The 16,051-nt window shown below is 39.2% G+C and overlaps 1 protein-coding gene and 1 long non-coding RNA gene across 2 annotated transcripts; both read left to right on the top strand.

The window, feature by feature from the left end:
- Positions 1-6: 6 nt before the first annotated feature.
- Positions 7-1,096, top strand: LOC118597979. The gene is made up of 2 exons (XR_004947012.1): positions 7-630; positions 772-1,096. It is a non-coding gene; the product is annotated as an uncharacterized LOC118597979 (long non-coding RNA).
- Positions 1,097-1,929: 833 nt separating this feature from the next.
- Positions 1,930-13,886, top strand: lin52 (lin-52 DREAM MuvB core complex component). Its single transcript, XM_024278280.2, has 6 exons — positions 1,930-2,418; positions 3,815-3,889; positions 3,969-4,006; positions 4,132-4,198; positions 4,850-4,933; positions 13,591-13,886. The coding sequence occupies exons 1-6, from the start codon at positions 2,400-2,402 to the stop codon at positions 13,644-13,646; spliced, it is 339 nt and encodes a 112-aa protein (XP_024134048.1). The 5' UTR covers positions 1,930-2,399; the 3' UTR covers positions 13,647-13,886.
- The last annotated feature ends 2,165 nt before the right edge of the window (positions 13,887-16,051 follow it).

A 16,051-nucleotide genomic window follows, 5' to 3' on the forward strand; every position in this document is an offset into this window, starting at 1 on the left:
TTGGAACTGTTCACCCCAGTGACCAACCCAGTTGTGATCACAGGGGAAGTAACCATGGGACAGATGAATAAAGACAGCCAGACCTGGGAGGTCCCACTGATAAATGACCACGAGAAGGGTTGGTCACTGTGAGGAGGATCTCCCTGAGGAAGAAGCTGGAGTTAAAACCAGTAAAATACATAAAAGTAAAAGTAGATAATCAAACAAATAAGTAAACCCCAATGGAAAGGTAAAAAACTAAAAATGATGGTTGAAAAGCAATCGATTATGATTAAATATAATAAAATGGTTTCAATATCAAATAAATAAATTTCTAATTAATTTCCACATTAAAAATGTTGGTCTTCCTTTAAAAGAAATTTGTAAACAGCATTAAAATGCAACAACTTAAGAATTCTAAAACGTCAAAATGTCTGATCAGTTTTTTATGTTTGAAATAACAACAAAACTTCAACGTTTTGTCTCGTGTGCTGTCAGATCGGTGCAGACTTCTGAGTGTTGTTGTCTTGTTTCAACAGGAGTTACACTGGACATCCTTTTCAAAAGCTCTGACCTGCTGCTGCAACCTATTTATTCTGACCGACTGAAGGTTGCTGGATGGTTGCTACTTGAATTCAGCATCCTTTACAGGTGAGACTCATGAAAGAACCCTTACTTTGTAGTTTATATCACCTTAATGCAACTAGAACTCATACTTGCATCTAAATTGTGTGATTTGAGACCTCACAGCTCTTTTACAATATCATAAATAGATCTTTGTGATCCTTCCAGTTTCTACCTGTTTCATCATCTGTCCTACGGCATGATGGGTCCTCTTGCTCATGAGTCGGGGAGTGCAATGGCGGGCCTGAAGTGGATGGACTCCTGGGATTTCTAGTTATCCTTGTTTGATGAAGATGCAGATGGATTCTCGTCAAAGACCTTGAGTATTTGAGCTCTTGATGGAGTTTGAGTCTAAACATTTCATATGTTGTCTTTCTATAAGAAAAATGTGAATTCAATCTATTTGAAAAAGCAGATTGTGCAATCCATTAAGGTACGCCTGAATTGTCACCAAGTGGCGTTAAGTGACAAATTAAATTCCATTTGAAAGAGACAAAAGTTTGTTTTTTTTTTACCAGAAAATTTTACATTCCGTATTTTCAGTTGAGATTTTCCTGCCTTTTAGTATTATAGTTTGACATTAGTTCTAGGAGGAATTCTGCTTTCGTGTTTTTTTTAGTTTTTTTTTCTTAGTGTGATCATGTGATGAATAAATTGTTTTATTCTTGTATTCAATGTCCTGTTACCTTTTATATGATTTACAAACACAAAACAAAATGTACCACAAAGTCAAAAATTAGAAACCTCAAAATATATATAATAATATTCATTTATGGTGTTTTGGGGAANAACATTTCATATGTTGTCTTTCTATAAGAAAAATGTGAATTCAATCCATTTGAAAAAGCAGATAGATTGTACAATCCATTAAGGTACACATGAATTGTCACCAAGTGCCCTTAAGTGACAAATTAAATTCCATTTCAAAGAGACAAAAGTGGTTTTTGTTTTACTAGAAAATTTTACATTCCGTATTTTCAGTTGAGATTTTCCTGCCTTTTAGTATTATAGTTTGACATTAGTTCTCGGAGGAATTCTGCTTTCGTGTTTTTTTTAGTATTTTTTTTGTAGTGTGATCATATGCTCAATAAATTGTTTTATTCTTGTATTCAATGTCCTGTTGCCTTTTATATAATTTACAAACACAAAACAAGATGTACCACAAAGTCAAAAATTAGCAACCTCAAACCTCAAAATATATATAATAATATTCATTTATGGTGTTTTGGGGAAATGTGTGATCAATATGAACATATAATGTTCAAAATAAGAATGAAACAACCTATAAATATTAGACATTTTAATGTATTTGTTTACATTTTAGCTAAAAGTCCATATAAAGATTGGGGGAAAATACATAAATTCTGAGAACCACATAATGAAGGAAAGGAAGTGCAAGAAAATAACTCCTAAAGATTATTGTGGGTGATATATAGTAATAGAAAATCCCATGTTTAACTTACTTTTTTTTTTTTTTTTTTTTTTTAGTTCAGGAGGATCCTAATTGATACAGAGTGCACTTTATTTTGAAAACATTAAATATTGAAAAATATAACAATTTAATTAATTTAATACTTAAAAACTACATTTTTAAATGAATGACTAACTGGCCACAAAAACATAACTAGATTGTATTTTTCTTAACATTGAGATTCGTAGCCCCTTCGTTGGGTTTTGGTCGGTAAGAAACACCTTTAGCGCCCTCTGGCGACGTGATAACGAAAAGCATCGCCACACCTCAAAACAGAAAACGTCTCTTGCCATTGGTTGTTGCATGTCACGTGATCTTTTTGAAGATGGCGTCTCCAAATGGAGGTAAATTTTAATTCTTTTCTCGGATACGCTTTGAATACATCATAAATGTAACTATTTCAATACATTTAAGTCATTAACAGTTAGAACGTGGTGTATTGTTGACATTCAGAGACGACAAAATCTTTGTCGGAGGACTAATTTCTTGTTAAATCTGGTTGTTTATCTTCCTTTGTTTTTCCTGGTTCTGAGACTCTCGTAGCTTTGGTGCGTCGGCCGTTGATAGTAGAGACAGCAGTAGACTTTGGACGGTCTTTTTGCTTCGTTTCGCTCGAATTAGCATTACTGCTACAGTTATAGCAAAGTATCCGATGCTATTTCTTCCCACTTAATAGTTGTTTTGGTTGCTTCATAACCTGTGTGACCGTTTTATTGTTATACCGGCACGCTGGGTTGAGATTTGGTTTCTGTGGAGGTCAATTGAATCAAGTGAGCTCATTGTCATGTTCAAGAAACCAGCCTGAGCTGATTCCAGCTTTATGACATGTTATTCTGCTAGAAGTAACACCAGACTATGGTTACACTGTGGTCATAAAGGAATGAACATGGTCAGCAACAATTCCTGAGTAGGCTGTGGTGTTGTAACCATGACCAATTGGTACTAAGAGGCCCAAAGTGTGTCAAGAAAATATACCCCACATCATTACACCACCACCACCACCAACCTAACCCATTGATACAACGTAGTATGAATCCATAATTGCATGTTGCTGATGCCAAATTCTGACCCTACCCTGTTGCAGTAGAAATGGAGACTCTTCAGACGAGATGATGTTTTTCTATTGTTTTATTGTCCAATTTTGTTGAATTGTAGCCTCGGTTTCCTGTTCTTAGCTGATAGGAGAGGTACCCAGTTGGTTCTTCTGCTGCTGTAAACTGTCTGTCTCAAGGTTTGGACGTGTTTTGTGTTCAGAGATGCTCTTCTGCAGACCTCAGTTGTAACCTGTAGTTGTTTGAGTTCCTGTTGTCTTTCTATCAGCTGGAACCAGTCTGGTCATTCTCCTCTGACCTCTGCCATCATCAAGGCATTTCTGTTTAAATGCCCCAACATATGTTTACTGCATGATCAGATCACCACGATACTCTTTTGTTAATCTTTTGTCAGTTGATCAGTATTTATATGAATCACAAATTAATAAAACTATTTTTATATTCATTCAAAACTGCATTTTAAGGTCTAATGTTGAAACCAAATAAATATTCTGTCTAAATACAACATGAAACAAAAGTTGATTTTCAGGTTTCAACTTTTGACCAGTTTACAAAAAGTTTCTTTATCATGTCTCATTATTTTAACCAGCTGAATTTGATTGTTCCTCACTGATATTTTAAAGGATACAACTTAAAAACGTATTTTTAGTAACAAGTTTTTAAAAAGTAAACACTTGTGTGTCTACAGGGGAGGATTTTGAGATTTCGTTGCTGAGTTTTGAGAAGCTGGATAGAGCATCGCCTGACCTGTGGCCAGAGCAGTGTAAGTTTCTATCCTCCCAGTCCAGCTGATAAAATGACTTTTTATTTGAATATTTATATCAATGTGAATTTTCACGCAGTGCCTGGAGTCGCAGAGTTTGCAGCAACTTGCAAAAACGTGAGTGTGACTTTGATTCAATGATTGATAAACTGCAATTATTCAAGATTGACAATGCAACGCAAAGACTAGAGTTGAGACTTTGTATGTTTTTTTTTGTTTTTTTTTTATTTATTTAATTGCAGCCTATCGCCACCTCTCCTCCAAAATGGATGGCTGAGTTGGAGAGTGAGGACATCGAAATGTTGAAAGGTTGGAGATTTAAGCTGTATAAACCGAAGTACATTTAAAGACCCTCTTGTACTTTTTTTGTGTTTTTAACCTGTTTTTGTGGCATTTTTCTGATTATGAAGGACATATATAGAGAGAGAATTAAGCTTAAAATTGCATTTTTGAGCATTTTTTATTCAATTAGCTGTGAATAAGGAGCTGAAAAAATATGCCTGGTGGGTTACAAGCTCCCTGCTCTGCTCCATTCTGATGCATCCACTTGTAGACGTCTAGATTTATTTTCGTCTTGGTTTTCCTCGTCTGAGCTGATATCTGGCTCTAAACTGTACGGCTAGAGAGCTCCAATCTCGCTCACCATTTTTTGTTGCACCGCGAGAGCATGTAAACAGATGGTTGATTGGGTGGGGTGGGGTTGCTTCCCGCCAAGAGTCCACTCACAACTCAGTAGCGAATTTCCAATAAACTACTGCTGCGCTGCACAAGCTGTCCAAAAAAAACAAGACTTTTCTTTTTGCTAAAACCAGCATAATCATAATTAAAGATCACAGGAAACACATTGAAAATAGATTTAAAAAAATGAGCAAAGTGGGTCTTTAAAGAACAATTCTAGTTTCTTTAGCTAATAAAGTGTCTCTAAAGGCTTTCATTTATTGTTATATTATACCTCTGCAGAACTGGGAAGTCTGACTACAGCCAATCTGATGGAGAAGGTCAAAGGACTTCAGAATCTGGCTTACCAGCTGGGTTTAGAGGAGTGTAAGTACTTCCAAGATTCTTCACCACTAGAGGGTGCTAATAACCTTCCTAAGCACTTTTCTTCCCTCATAAGTCTTTGGCTGCTTCTACATTCAAATTCCAAACCGACTGACCTCACTCAGATTGCTAAATTATCATTTTTCTTTCTTTCATTTTTTTTTTTTTTTTTTAAATCGTATCCAATTTTCACAGCAGGAGTAAGTTGACCTTAAGGTTTTCAAATAATGAATTCAGGTCAGTTTTGTTGAAATGAAAGAGTGCCGGCAAAAGCCTATGCAACAAACGCACAAACATTTGATGCATGAAAAATCTATTTATTTAATCCATTCCCCGCCGCCTCCATTGTCCTAATCCTTGTAGAGTGTGGATTAAAGAGCTAAGTGCTCATATGATACTAAAAGCAAAATGCTTTCATGTTTGCTCAAGTGAGTTTGTGCAGAGCCGGTGCGTCTTCCTCATGTTGATAAGTGATATGAAATTGTATTCAGTTGGTGTGTTTCCAGTATTTAAAAAGATGATGAATTTTTAATTTGAAATAACATTGGGAAAAATAAAGTAATCTTAGTCGATTTGGTAAAAAGTTAAAATTTCCCCTAAAAATGGATTTGGATACTTGACTTGACGGTTGTGCTGGGTGCAAAGATGGTGGATGTGGGGAGGGATCTGCAGGTTTTGCACTCACGTCATGTACCCCAGAATGACAGGACACAATGATGGTTATTATTGGTGTCAGAGCACCCTGTAATCGGTGCCTGTTTAATGCTCTCTGGTTTAATTTTCTCCTTTTCCTGGCTGTCAGGGGAGGCCCTGTAAATCTCAGCCACTTTTTCATCATGTTTGTGCACTCTTCACTGCCCGTAAACATACTCTGCAGAGGCCGCCTCGGAGACAGGGCAGAGAGGAGGATTTACGGCCCCTCCCCCCCTCAACATTTGGACCATTAAAACAGGGGGACGCTTAATGAGCAGAGCAACAATCAAGCAGTGAAAATTCGCCGCAAGACGAGAAAATGAAACCCGAGTGCCGTTTTACTGCGCCGTCTCGTGCACGGTCGGAGTTGTGCATATGCACTGTTATTGATGCGAGACGCGGCACACGCCTTCCGCCACCAACACGCCCCGAAATATGGCGAAATGGTAAACGCCCAGTTTAGTCCCCACGGGGCCCGACGCGTGCCTCCTCCTCAGGCCCCAGCTGCTACCCTGTCCATGATGAATGCCTCATTCGTGGGCTGCAGTGTGGGCATCAAGCCCCAAGTCTCTGGGGAACGCTGAGGACTCTGATAAGTGCTGATATTGGAGGTAATTGAAAGCTGAGTGTTCCCGTGGGAACGCAGCACCAAGCATCAGCTACTGAGGCGGCTGGTAACAAGTTAGCAGCTGTAGCATGTGAACACCTGTATGCTTAAGGCGAAAGAATACTATTTTAAAGAGATTTACCTCACACGTGTTCATTTGAAGTGTCAATTCCATTAGTACCTGCATCTATAGCAAAAATGCTATAAAACGTCAGTTGTTTCAATCTAAAATATTTCATACCACCATGCAATATTGGCCTCTATTTTGGGAATTGTTAATACTTATAGAGTAGAAAAGGAGTTTTGTCACTAATAGTATCATATTTTTTTGCACTATAAGGGGCACTTGAAAGCCTAAACTTTTTACAGAAATCCCCTATAATCCAGTGAGTCTTTTGTCTGCACCAAGTCCCAAAATCTGTTAAATGTTCTTGTCCAACTTAATTGACTTTAGAGCGTTTCTCTCTGACACCGAAGCGGAGAGCGACCGGATGATCACGCAGTGCACATTTTGTGGGTCACAGATGGTGATTCCGGCAAGTCGTGTTATTGGGAAACAATGTGGATGGCGTTAAAGTTGACCAGATCTCAAGTTACTGCAAAAATCCACCTTAGTGTTACTAATACATAAAGATCGGTCAGGATTTCAGAGTGCAAGCTTTACCCGGCCTTCGCCATCACGCGCAGTCCCAAAAACATGGAAATGCTTTGCCTGTCAGTGTTCCTTTGTTCGTTCAGGAGATGATCGTGTTACTGTGTCATGTGCTGAAATTAACAGTTGAAACTACGATGGAGCGCGCCTTTGACTTTGAGCGATATGGAAAGTCCACGCACCCCTCATACCTGGCCGCGCAGGGATACAGCAAAACGTTACGCACGTTTTTCCAGTATGTTTCCGTGCCACTGCGTGAATCACTCTGACTCACTACTGCTGCATTAGTGTTTGATCACACTCGTGAGGTCCCGTTCAGGCCTTTAAAGGAAGGTTCCCCTTGCTACCAGAGGAAAAGCGAAATAAAGCGTGCGTCTTTGTTTGTGGGAGCGATGGATGACAGACGGCGCACACGCTTTTACTGGGAGGAAGCGCCTGGCAAGTTAGGGATTGTAGATCGTTCTGAGGCATCCACTTGTAAATAAACAGATCCATGAACGTCTTTTTTTTTATCCCCGTTCGAGCTGGCATCTCATTAAAACTGTACGGCGGGGCAGTTCCAATATCAGTGCCATTTTAAGTTGAGGATCTGAGGGGCTGTAAGCTAGCAGAAGTACTTGTAAACAGATGGATGTTGGGAAGTGAAGGTGGGCTTGTTTCACATCAGTGGTCCCGGCCACAACTCAGAGAAAACAAGGTTGTTTTTTTTAAGTTTGGCTAAAAACAGAATAATCATGATCAACTGGGACTGCTTTTAAAATAGATAAAAAATGATCAGAGTTTGACTTTAAGCAACTAGAAATATAGAAACAAAGCCAATTGTGTTTTCATTACAGGCAAGGCTCACTTTTAGTTTTAGTTTGTTTTCAAATGAACAATATCTGTCAAAATAGTTGAGGTATTATTAAAACACCTAAAATAGGATGTCAAAAACATGCTTTATTTGTGATTATGTTGAGGAAAAAGGCAGGTAAGTCCTGCTGTTCAATAATGCACACTATAGTTTACAAATGAATTATGAGTTTACAAAAATAATTGAAACGTAAATGATCTTATATGCATTCTACAGCAGTGAACTGCATGTTTTTTTCATACGGTTTATTATAAAAAAAGTTCTCTTCTGATTAATATGATCATAAATAATGAAAAGTCTTAAGATTGATTCATCTTGACTGTTGAATATCTAAAATAGTTGGGAAAATGTATGTTTTTTGTAAGAAAGGAAGCAAAAATGGTGGAAAAAACTCTGTAATTTTCCATGTAAGTCTAAACATGATTTTAACTTCCCTTTTTGTTTGTTTTTTCTTATTATTTAGTTTAGCTCAGACAAAGGTCACCCTTGAATCAAAAAAGGCTCCTTAAGCTAGATTTTCATTTTGTGACACCTTTATTTATTTATTACAGTTCTTTATTCCTTAAGCTACAGCTTATATCTAAGGTGTTCTTTGCTACTAAATGAGGCATTTAAGTCCAGCTCAAATAATTGTACATGTGAGCTTCTGATGTGTAAAAGAAATGTCCCTTCTGGTCATCCTGGGACCACCTGTTGTGGCCTCCTCCACCCCGCTGATCTCCTGTTGTCTGCCTTAACAGCAGCCGGCCCAGACCCGCTGTTGACCCTGTTGCCTCTCCCCGTGTGAAGGTGAGAATGAAGGGCGCCCGTCCCTGACAGCTCCTAATGGGCCTGCGTTCACCCCCACCTCCTCCCCACCCTCAGGATCAATCTCCAGCCTATTAGAGGCATGCCGCTGCTGAATATGATTGCATTCAGTGGGCCCCAGTCGCGCTAATGTGCCTTCATCAATCCATCGGGGCGGGCTGACCGTGGGGCGGGCGGTTATGAAGTGCCTGAGCTGACAGCCGCCGAATGAGGAACAGTGCGCCTCCTCTTCTCCCCACCTCACCCCGACTGTTTAACTGTTTTCGGCGTATTTCAAGACGCCGTTCGAGTTTCGTATCGTCTTTGAATAGTTCCAGAAGGATTTCTGACATCAGCGTCTCCTGATGGCGCAGCGGGTTGCAGCTGCGGTGGATCGAGCGCCCCCGTATCTGCAGCAGGGTGGGTGCTGGAGCCGTGTGAGAGAACAGAGAAGCCGGCGTGCCGCGCCGCGCACACACCTCCTCCGTCCTGCCTGCTGCCTCCCTGAGCAGATCGGAAATGACATCTCATTTCCATAAAGGCATTAAGAATTCATTGGATTTTCTTTCCCAGCTAATCATAGTCTGGGTGTAAAACCTTTTAGGCTTTTTAATGAATGATTTTTGACTGATTGCCTATTAATAAGGACACCTCTTGAACAGGCGCAGGCTGGGCCATGGGGTTGAGAGGTGCAGATGTGTTTGTTTTGGTGTGTGAATGTGTATGTGTGGCAGCCAGGCGAAAATGCATTGGAGGATGAGGACGGGGGGGACCTGTGGGTTGGGACATAAAGAGGAACCAGTGGCTCTCCAGGGAAATCACTGCTCGTGTCTGCATCTTAAATATCCCTGTGAAGTATCAATAAGTGGGTAATTGAATTTTGAACACAAACATGAGCGTCAGGTGTGTATGTTGCGAGGCGGGGGTACTGGGGTGGGTACGTCAGATGAATATGTGCGCCTTCAAGTGTTTCCATGCTTGACTGTTTTGTGTGTGTGTCTCCCTTTTCCCCAGGGAAGGGCGCACAGAAAGCGGATGTTAAATCCATTAAATAAAGCTTACATCCCATAATGGCGGAGACATTTTAAGGGGATGGGCAGCGAGGGTCAAAAAGTTAACTTTTTAAGATAAGTGAATTTGGGTGGGCCTAGCACTCCAGAGTTTCAGATAACAGGAGTCCGCTGGGGGAGGCTGGAGTACTAAACGCTGATTGCTCTGGTTTTATACACAGGACAGGGCTGTTTGAGGCCTGTGGGACTGACACCCATGCAGCTCACCATAAAAGAGGAGAAAGTGAGATGTTACACGGCCGGGTTTTCCTCCGCATTTGCATCGGATCCACCTGGGATTTGCCAAATGAAAATGATTTACCGTCACGGAGCAGAAAATTGCGAAATCATTTGGGCTGCAACAGCTTCCTGTTTAGATTACAAAATACATTTTTAATAGCCTGCAGGGCACATTTAGCTACTTGAGGAGAATCTCCACAACTTCCTTTTTGCCACGTGTGTCATGAAACCCCCAAAACCTTGGAGAATTGTGGAAAATAAGGATGTCTTTGTCATTTGATTTAAAAAAAAAAATGTCCGACTGTTCAAATCAGATCTGTTAGAACTCATTGATAATTAGATGGCTACAAATCAACAAGACAAGGCAGCAGCCTGCAGAATCCATAAGGTGTCATTTAGTATGGATGGCAGTCGTAAAAAGGTGCTGATTAACTTAGTGCAAAATTAGTAATTGACCTTTCTAATCAACTAAACAAATCTCTAAGTCCCTCTAATCAGTATTGATCTGCCTTAGTGTATAACAAATTGTGCGCGTGTGTGTTTGTGTGGGGCTCGATCAGCGTTCTTTTGATTGGTTGTTTAGTTTGAGGTTCCTTTCCTTGTTCTTTTTTATGTTCTTCCTAGAAAACATGAACAAATATTAACAGTTCCTCATTTAATAGACTCACGTCTTGAGCTAAACAAGATCAAACTCAATTCGTTGAATTTAATGAACCAATTATTGTCTCAGTGTGTCAAGATGTTTATTTTTTTTATTAATTGACTTGTATTGTCTTAAATAAGTGTTAATGAGGTTTTCTGCTCATTTTTAATATAATTAAACCTTACTAGTCAGATGGTAGAGTAAAACATCTATTAACCTTCGTCAAATTTCATTAATTAAAATTAATTAATTTGCCTTTGCAGTGTGCTTTAATGTCCAAAGCCAAATGGGATTTGGGGGCGGAGGGTGCCTCACTTAGTGAGGTTTGAATGGTTCCTCCCGGTCCTCCCTTTAATCTGTCCTGTGGGTTAACATATTTTTCCAAGTGGTAATTTAATTCTCAGAGAAAATTCCCAGGTTTTAACTTTAAATATTTTTTTTCTTTTTATATTTAATACGTCTTTCTTGTTTTGTTTTAAAGCTTTAGGAAAATAAAAGTAGTGTGCACCACGTTTCATTGAAAGATTTAGCTTTTCCCTTTGAAGTAAAGTAAATTTAGTTAGGGTGGCAACACCTATTTGCCCTACTTTAAATCCATTTTCGTTGGGTAAAGATGCAATGTTTTAAAGATCAACTCCATTAAATATGGTGTTTTTAACATGTACTTGTGGGATTTTTTCTCATGATGGAGAACAAAATAAAGATTAAATTGCGTTTTGTAGTATTTTTTTCTTTATATATACAAATCGTTGTGAATCAGGAGCAGACACAAAAATGCTGTTGGAGAAAGCTTGTAGGTGTAACGTAGGAGCTACACGGCATCTGCAATGTTAGGCTGGGGTTGTAAGCTAGCAGAAGAAAGCATTAACAGATGGATGTCGGGAAGTAGGGGCAGGATCATTCCCCGCCAATAGTCCTGCCCACAATTTAGAGGTGAATTCCTAATAAACTCCTGCTCTCTGCAGAAACTATAGCCTTGTTTCCACGGAGCGGTCTGGAACAGTACGGTCTGGTATTTTGAGCGTTTCCATTGCAAAATGGGTTAACCCTTGTGCTACCTCATGATGACCCCATACTTATATTGATGTGTGATCCCTCCAATGACTAAGGTGGACAGGATTCTACGTCTGCCCCGGACACTAGTAAAGATTAAAAAAAAGTTAAGTGTCTTGTAGCGTACAGGTGACCCACTTTTAAAGTAAACATGCCTAGAATAGTACAAGGGTTAAACAGTACCGACTCGTACCTCATGGGGGTCCCCATCGGTTGTAGGTCCATAGAAAATTAGAATGAGACAACTGGGGCGGAGCCACTGTAGCCAAGCGTTGATTGGCAGAAAGTGATGACAACATTAAAAAGCACCATTTATAGCGCTAAGCTAACGTCTCCAGGTTCCTCTTTAAAGTGGTATTCTTCTTAGCCGCCCGAAATCTTCTTTCAAACAACATTAAATTCCTGTTAAACACAATGTACCAGAAGTAAAGCAATAAAAAGACGAGCTGCTGGATGAGCTCCAATGTTGTTGCTTCTCTAGACGTTGCAATACAATGACATTCTAGCGGTTTACACCACGCATGCACCATGAAAACAAACCGCTCAGTGGAAGTGAGGCTTATGTCCTAGAGACCGACAGGTTTTTGGCTAAAATCGGCAGAATCATAAATAAAAGACCACTGGAGCTGCTTTTAAAACTGATCAAAAATGATTGCAGTGAGACTTGAAATATATTATGCTCTGAAACAGCCTAACTGGTATTTGACTTCCAAGTTCCTGATGAAATGCATTGTTTTGGTTCATTAGAATGGTGGTTTATGAAAGAGGGATCCTGAAACCAAAAGATCCAATCCCAGTAAGGGAGTTAAAGTGGCATGCACAGATAAACTAGTGGTAAACTAATGAAAACAACTATATTAACTGTGGCTTTTGACATGTGTAGGTTCCTTATTTAGTGACACGATTTGTAACACAACCGTTGCATTTGCAAATTTTCAGAGGTCAAACAGGAAATTCCATGTAAATAATATAAATCTATCAGGTTTGTGTTGTATTTAAAATGACAAATGAGATATGTGGCAGTTGTAATTCTTTTTTTTCCCTAAAAAATCCTTTGCTTTAAATGCGGTTTGCTGTCAGACCTTTTTTTTTTTCCTGTGGTGTTAACGCTGCAAAAATGCAAGTATCATCACCGCACTGACAGTTTTAGGGTCACCCCAGTGTAATTGCTTTCCCTCACCTAATTTTAATGGCTTCATTACAACTTGTAGCACCCTCCGCGCGCCCAGGAGTCGGCTGATGACTTTGTTTGGGGGGATTCGAAGGGACAGCAGAGTGCAAAATGAATTCATCCCATTTCGGTTAGCATCATCTTTACCCTAATGATGGACACCTCAAGGTGACATGGCCCCCTCACACGCAGCGTTTTCATTCCACCTTGGCCGGCTCGTTTAAATTACTAAATGCCCCCTCTTTTTCATTAGCCACCTCTAGATCAACAGTCAGCAGCCCGTCCAGATCCTGATCACTTTTTCCTTTCCTTTTTTTTTTTTCAACCATTTTGAAGGTGAATGGGTTTTTATTGTTTGTTTGTTTAATTGGGTTCTTTCTGTGCTGGTACAAAGTGTGAAGTAAACAAACAAATATTTGGATTGGAAAGTGATTAATGATTTTTTGGTGTGTAGACGGTGTTACACAGCCTTTTTTTTTAAGTTATTTTAAATCTGATTTTGTTGCTTTTTTTTTTTTTTTTTAGAAGCAAGAAAAAAATGTTCCAACTTAGGTGGAGATTGTTAGTAAATGCTTGTTTATTTGTGAATAATTAATTAAGATTTTACCCAACTTTCTGTTTTTTAAACAATAGAACAGATAAACATGAAAATCGTAGGGTTTTTTTTATTTTTTTTTCATCTTCTCTACACTAAAGCAGCAGTCATGCATTCAGATTCTTTTGTGGCTTTGTGCATCTTACTTGTATTCACAAAATGAACAGATGTTTGGAGAAATTGCATCCTGTTACAGCACTGATGAAACTTGGCAGCGAGAACTGCTTGTTGAACAGACCAAAATACTTTGATTTTTGCAAAATAATTATGGTTTATCTTTCCTTTTTAAATGGGATTTTATGTTTTTTTGTTTTCCAGCCCGAGAAATGACCAGGGGAAAGTTCCTGAATATCCTGGAAAGACCCAAAAAGTGACATGTTTTGTTCCAAAAATGATGTGTGGATTATATTTTTAAAAAAAATGTACATTCAAAGTTCAGACTGTTCAAAATCTAAAACCAGAGCTTCAAAAGCGGGAGCTGGGTCCTATCCTCTAAAGCCTTTTACTTTCTGCTTATCTGTGATGTAATTGTTCCTATTTATTATTCTCTTTTAAAAATTGAATGCCTTTTTGCAGTTTATGATATTGTAAAATAAAGTTTTAAATTACAAAAAGGTGCTTGCTTTAGTTGTGTGCTAACTATTAGAAATAAGCCTGTTGTAATTAGGGCAATAACTTCATTCCTCTGCACTTCCTCCAAGTGCAGCACCTCTTGGCCGTGGACATCAAGGGGCCCTCGCAGGCAGCGCGCACTACTTTCCCGGATGCGGGGCCATGTTTTCCGCCTAATGAGCGCTGGAAAGCTAGGTTCCCAACACAAAACATTGCGTAAAAATAATATTGCTCGTTGTCGTCGCCGTTAATGAGAGTTGGCACAATTACGGCCACCATTTATTTTCTAATTAGCAACACTCCGGTGTTGTCGGAGCTACCGAGCGGCCAAGAAGAGAATCAGACAGGCGTGCCGAAAGGGAAACAAAAAAGAAGTCCCTCCGCGGTAATTAGGCGAGACAGCGCCTCGGACTGTTCCCGGCTGGACATGTCGCTGCGGCTCCGGCGGCTCACTTCCAACAAGTTACACTGCACCCCGGGCCGCTAATAAGCCCCTAATCGTCCTTTCGATTCACACGGATTGAGGCCCCCAGCTCCTCGTTGGTTTAAACCCCCCAATCTCACCCCTATGAGACGAGGGGGGAAGTGACGTCTGTAGATTCGGAGCGTCCCCTGAACGCACCACACACTTTATGCTGAAATGTTTACAGATCCTGGATTTACTAAGAAGCTCTCACACAGACTAAATTATTGAGTAGTTTTAGATATAAAATAATAATAATAATAATCAAATAAAACTGTTACATAAGTAGAAAAAAGACCCAGCACACTGATGATTGACCTGCAGAACAAATGTTCTTTAGCCCACGCTTCTGTTAATTGTTTTTAATTATTTCAAATGACTTTGGAGGTATTTGATATGCCCAGATTTTATAATGTTAGAGCTGAAAGTCATCCATAAAACTCCTAAAATTTAGCTAAATCTGACTTTCATCCAACACATGCTTATTTGTAAACATTTTGTTTAGGTGCAATAAATAGTCCTTTTTGTAAGCTCTTTTAGGCCACGTGCTTCACAAAGGCATGAATTAAGATCAGTGTTACAAATATCTTAATGTCATCCAAATTAATTCTAGATAAAGCAACATCTTTAAAAGTTCCCCCCTTTCGTGTCCCCAAAGGCATGCTGTCAGCTGGAAGCAGCTGCAGGTGGACACTTGTTGAAGCAGGCTGCAGAACATTGATCATTGATTATTCTGTGGCACGCTCGATAGTGTGCACGCCTGTTACCCCGATGAGTGGCAGATTTGGGCGTGAACATTGGGGGAGATGGGAGGCATGGCCTTTTAATGAAATAAATAAGTAAATACACAATCACATCAGAGAAATAATCTATATTAACATTAGACGTCACCTTAAGGCAGTTTCCCATGTAAACTGTGGAAAGGGGGCGGGGTTTTCACCTTGGGATGAAATATTCAGCATCACGTGATCTCGTGATTTAGTTATAATTAGACTCGTCATTAAAGAGAGGGGCGGGGCATGGTGCAATTAAAGGTATGAAAAAAGAAAAATTAAAAAAAGGCTGACCAATCAGGACGTCAATGGGGGAAAACAACTTTATATAGGACTTTACAATACAGCTCCTCCAGGGTCCTAAGATGCTTCACAATAAAAGCAGGAAAAAAAAGAAGCTTAAAATTAGGCACTTAAAAAACAGCAAAAAAGTATTTAGCAATAATTACATGAAAGACTAATAAAACTGCAACTTGTTAATAGTGTGTCCAATTAGATTACAAATCCAAGAGCGACCACAAGAGAGTGTGATTCAATCTTTCTAATTATCTGCAATATTGTTTAGGTGGACTTTTATTTTGGTGAGGAACTCAGGGTTTCCTGTTTGTCCTGAATTAAAATGGTCTTGGCTTTTTCCGAGTTCATGCAAGTGAATCACATGAACTATTTGTATTCTAATTAGTTTAAAATTGATAGAATTTAAGACTTTTATTTTGAAGCTTCCTCCATCTGTGTTATTGTAGCCGTGTGTGGCATATTTGCACAAAAAACATAAGCAAAATGCATGATTTTTTATTTGGTGACAATCTGAATTTCCACTTCAGCTCTTCATGACATTTGGACAAAGCCTCTTTATTTACATGAAGGCCAAATGTGGGAACACCTCTTTCTTTAAGGAAGTAGATTTTTCTTTAAGAAAAGATTATTTTTT

The sequence above is a fragment of the Oryzias melastigma genome, linkage group LG22, assembly GCF_002922805.2.
Source record: "Oryzias melastigma strain HK-1 linkage group LG22, ASM292280v2, whole genome shotgun sequence".
NCBI lineage: Eukaryota > Metazoa > Chordata > Actinopteri > Beloniformes > Adrianichthyidae > Oryzias > Oryzias melastigma.

Excerpts from the sequence above, each read along its gene's own strand:
- lin52 (XM_024278280.2), top strand. Across the intron at positions 4,007-4,131 it reads TTGCAGCAACTTGCAAAAAC|CCTATCGCCACCTCTCCTCC; the intron begins GTGAGTGTGACT and ends ATTTAATTGCAG. Across the intron at positions 4,199-4,849 it reads GGACATCGAAATGTTGAAAG|AACTGGGAAGTCTGACTACA; the intron begins GTTGGAGATTTA and ends ATACCTCTGCAG.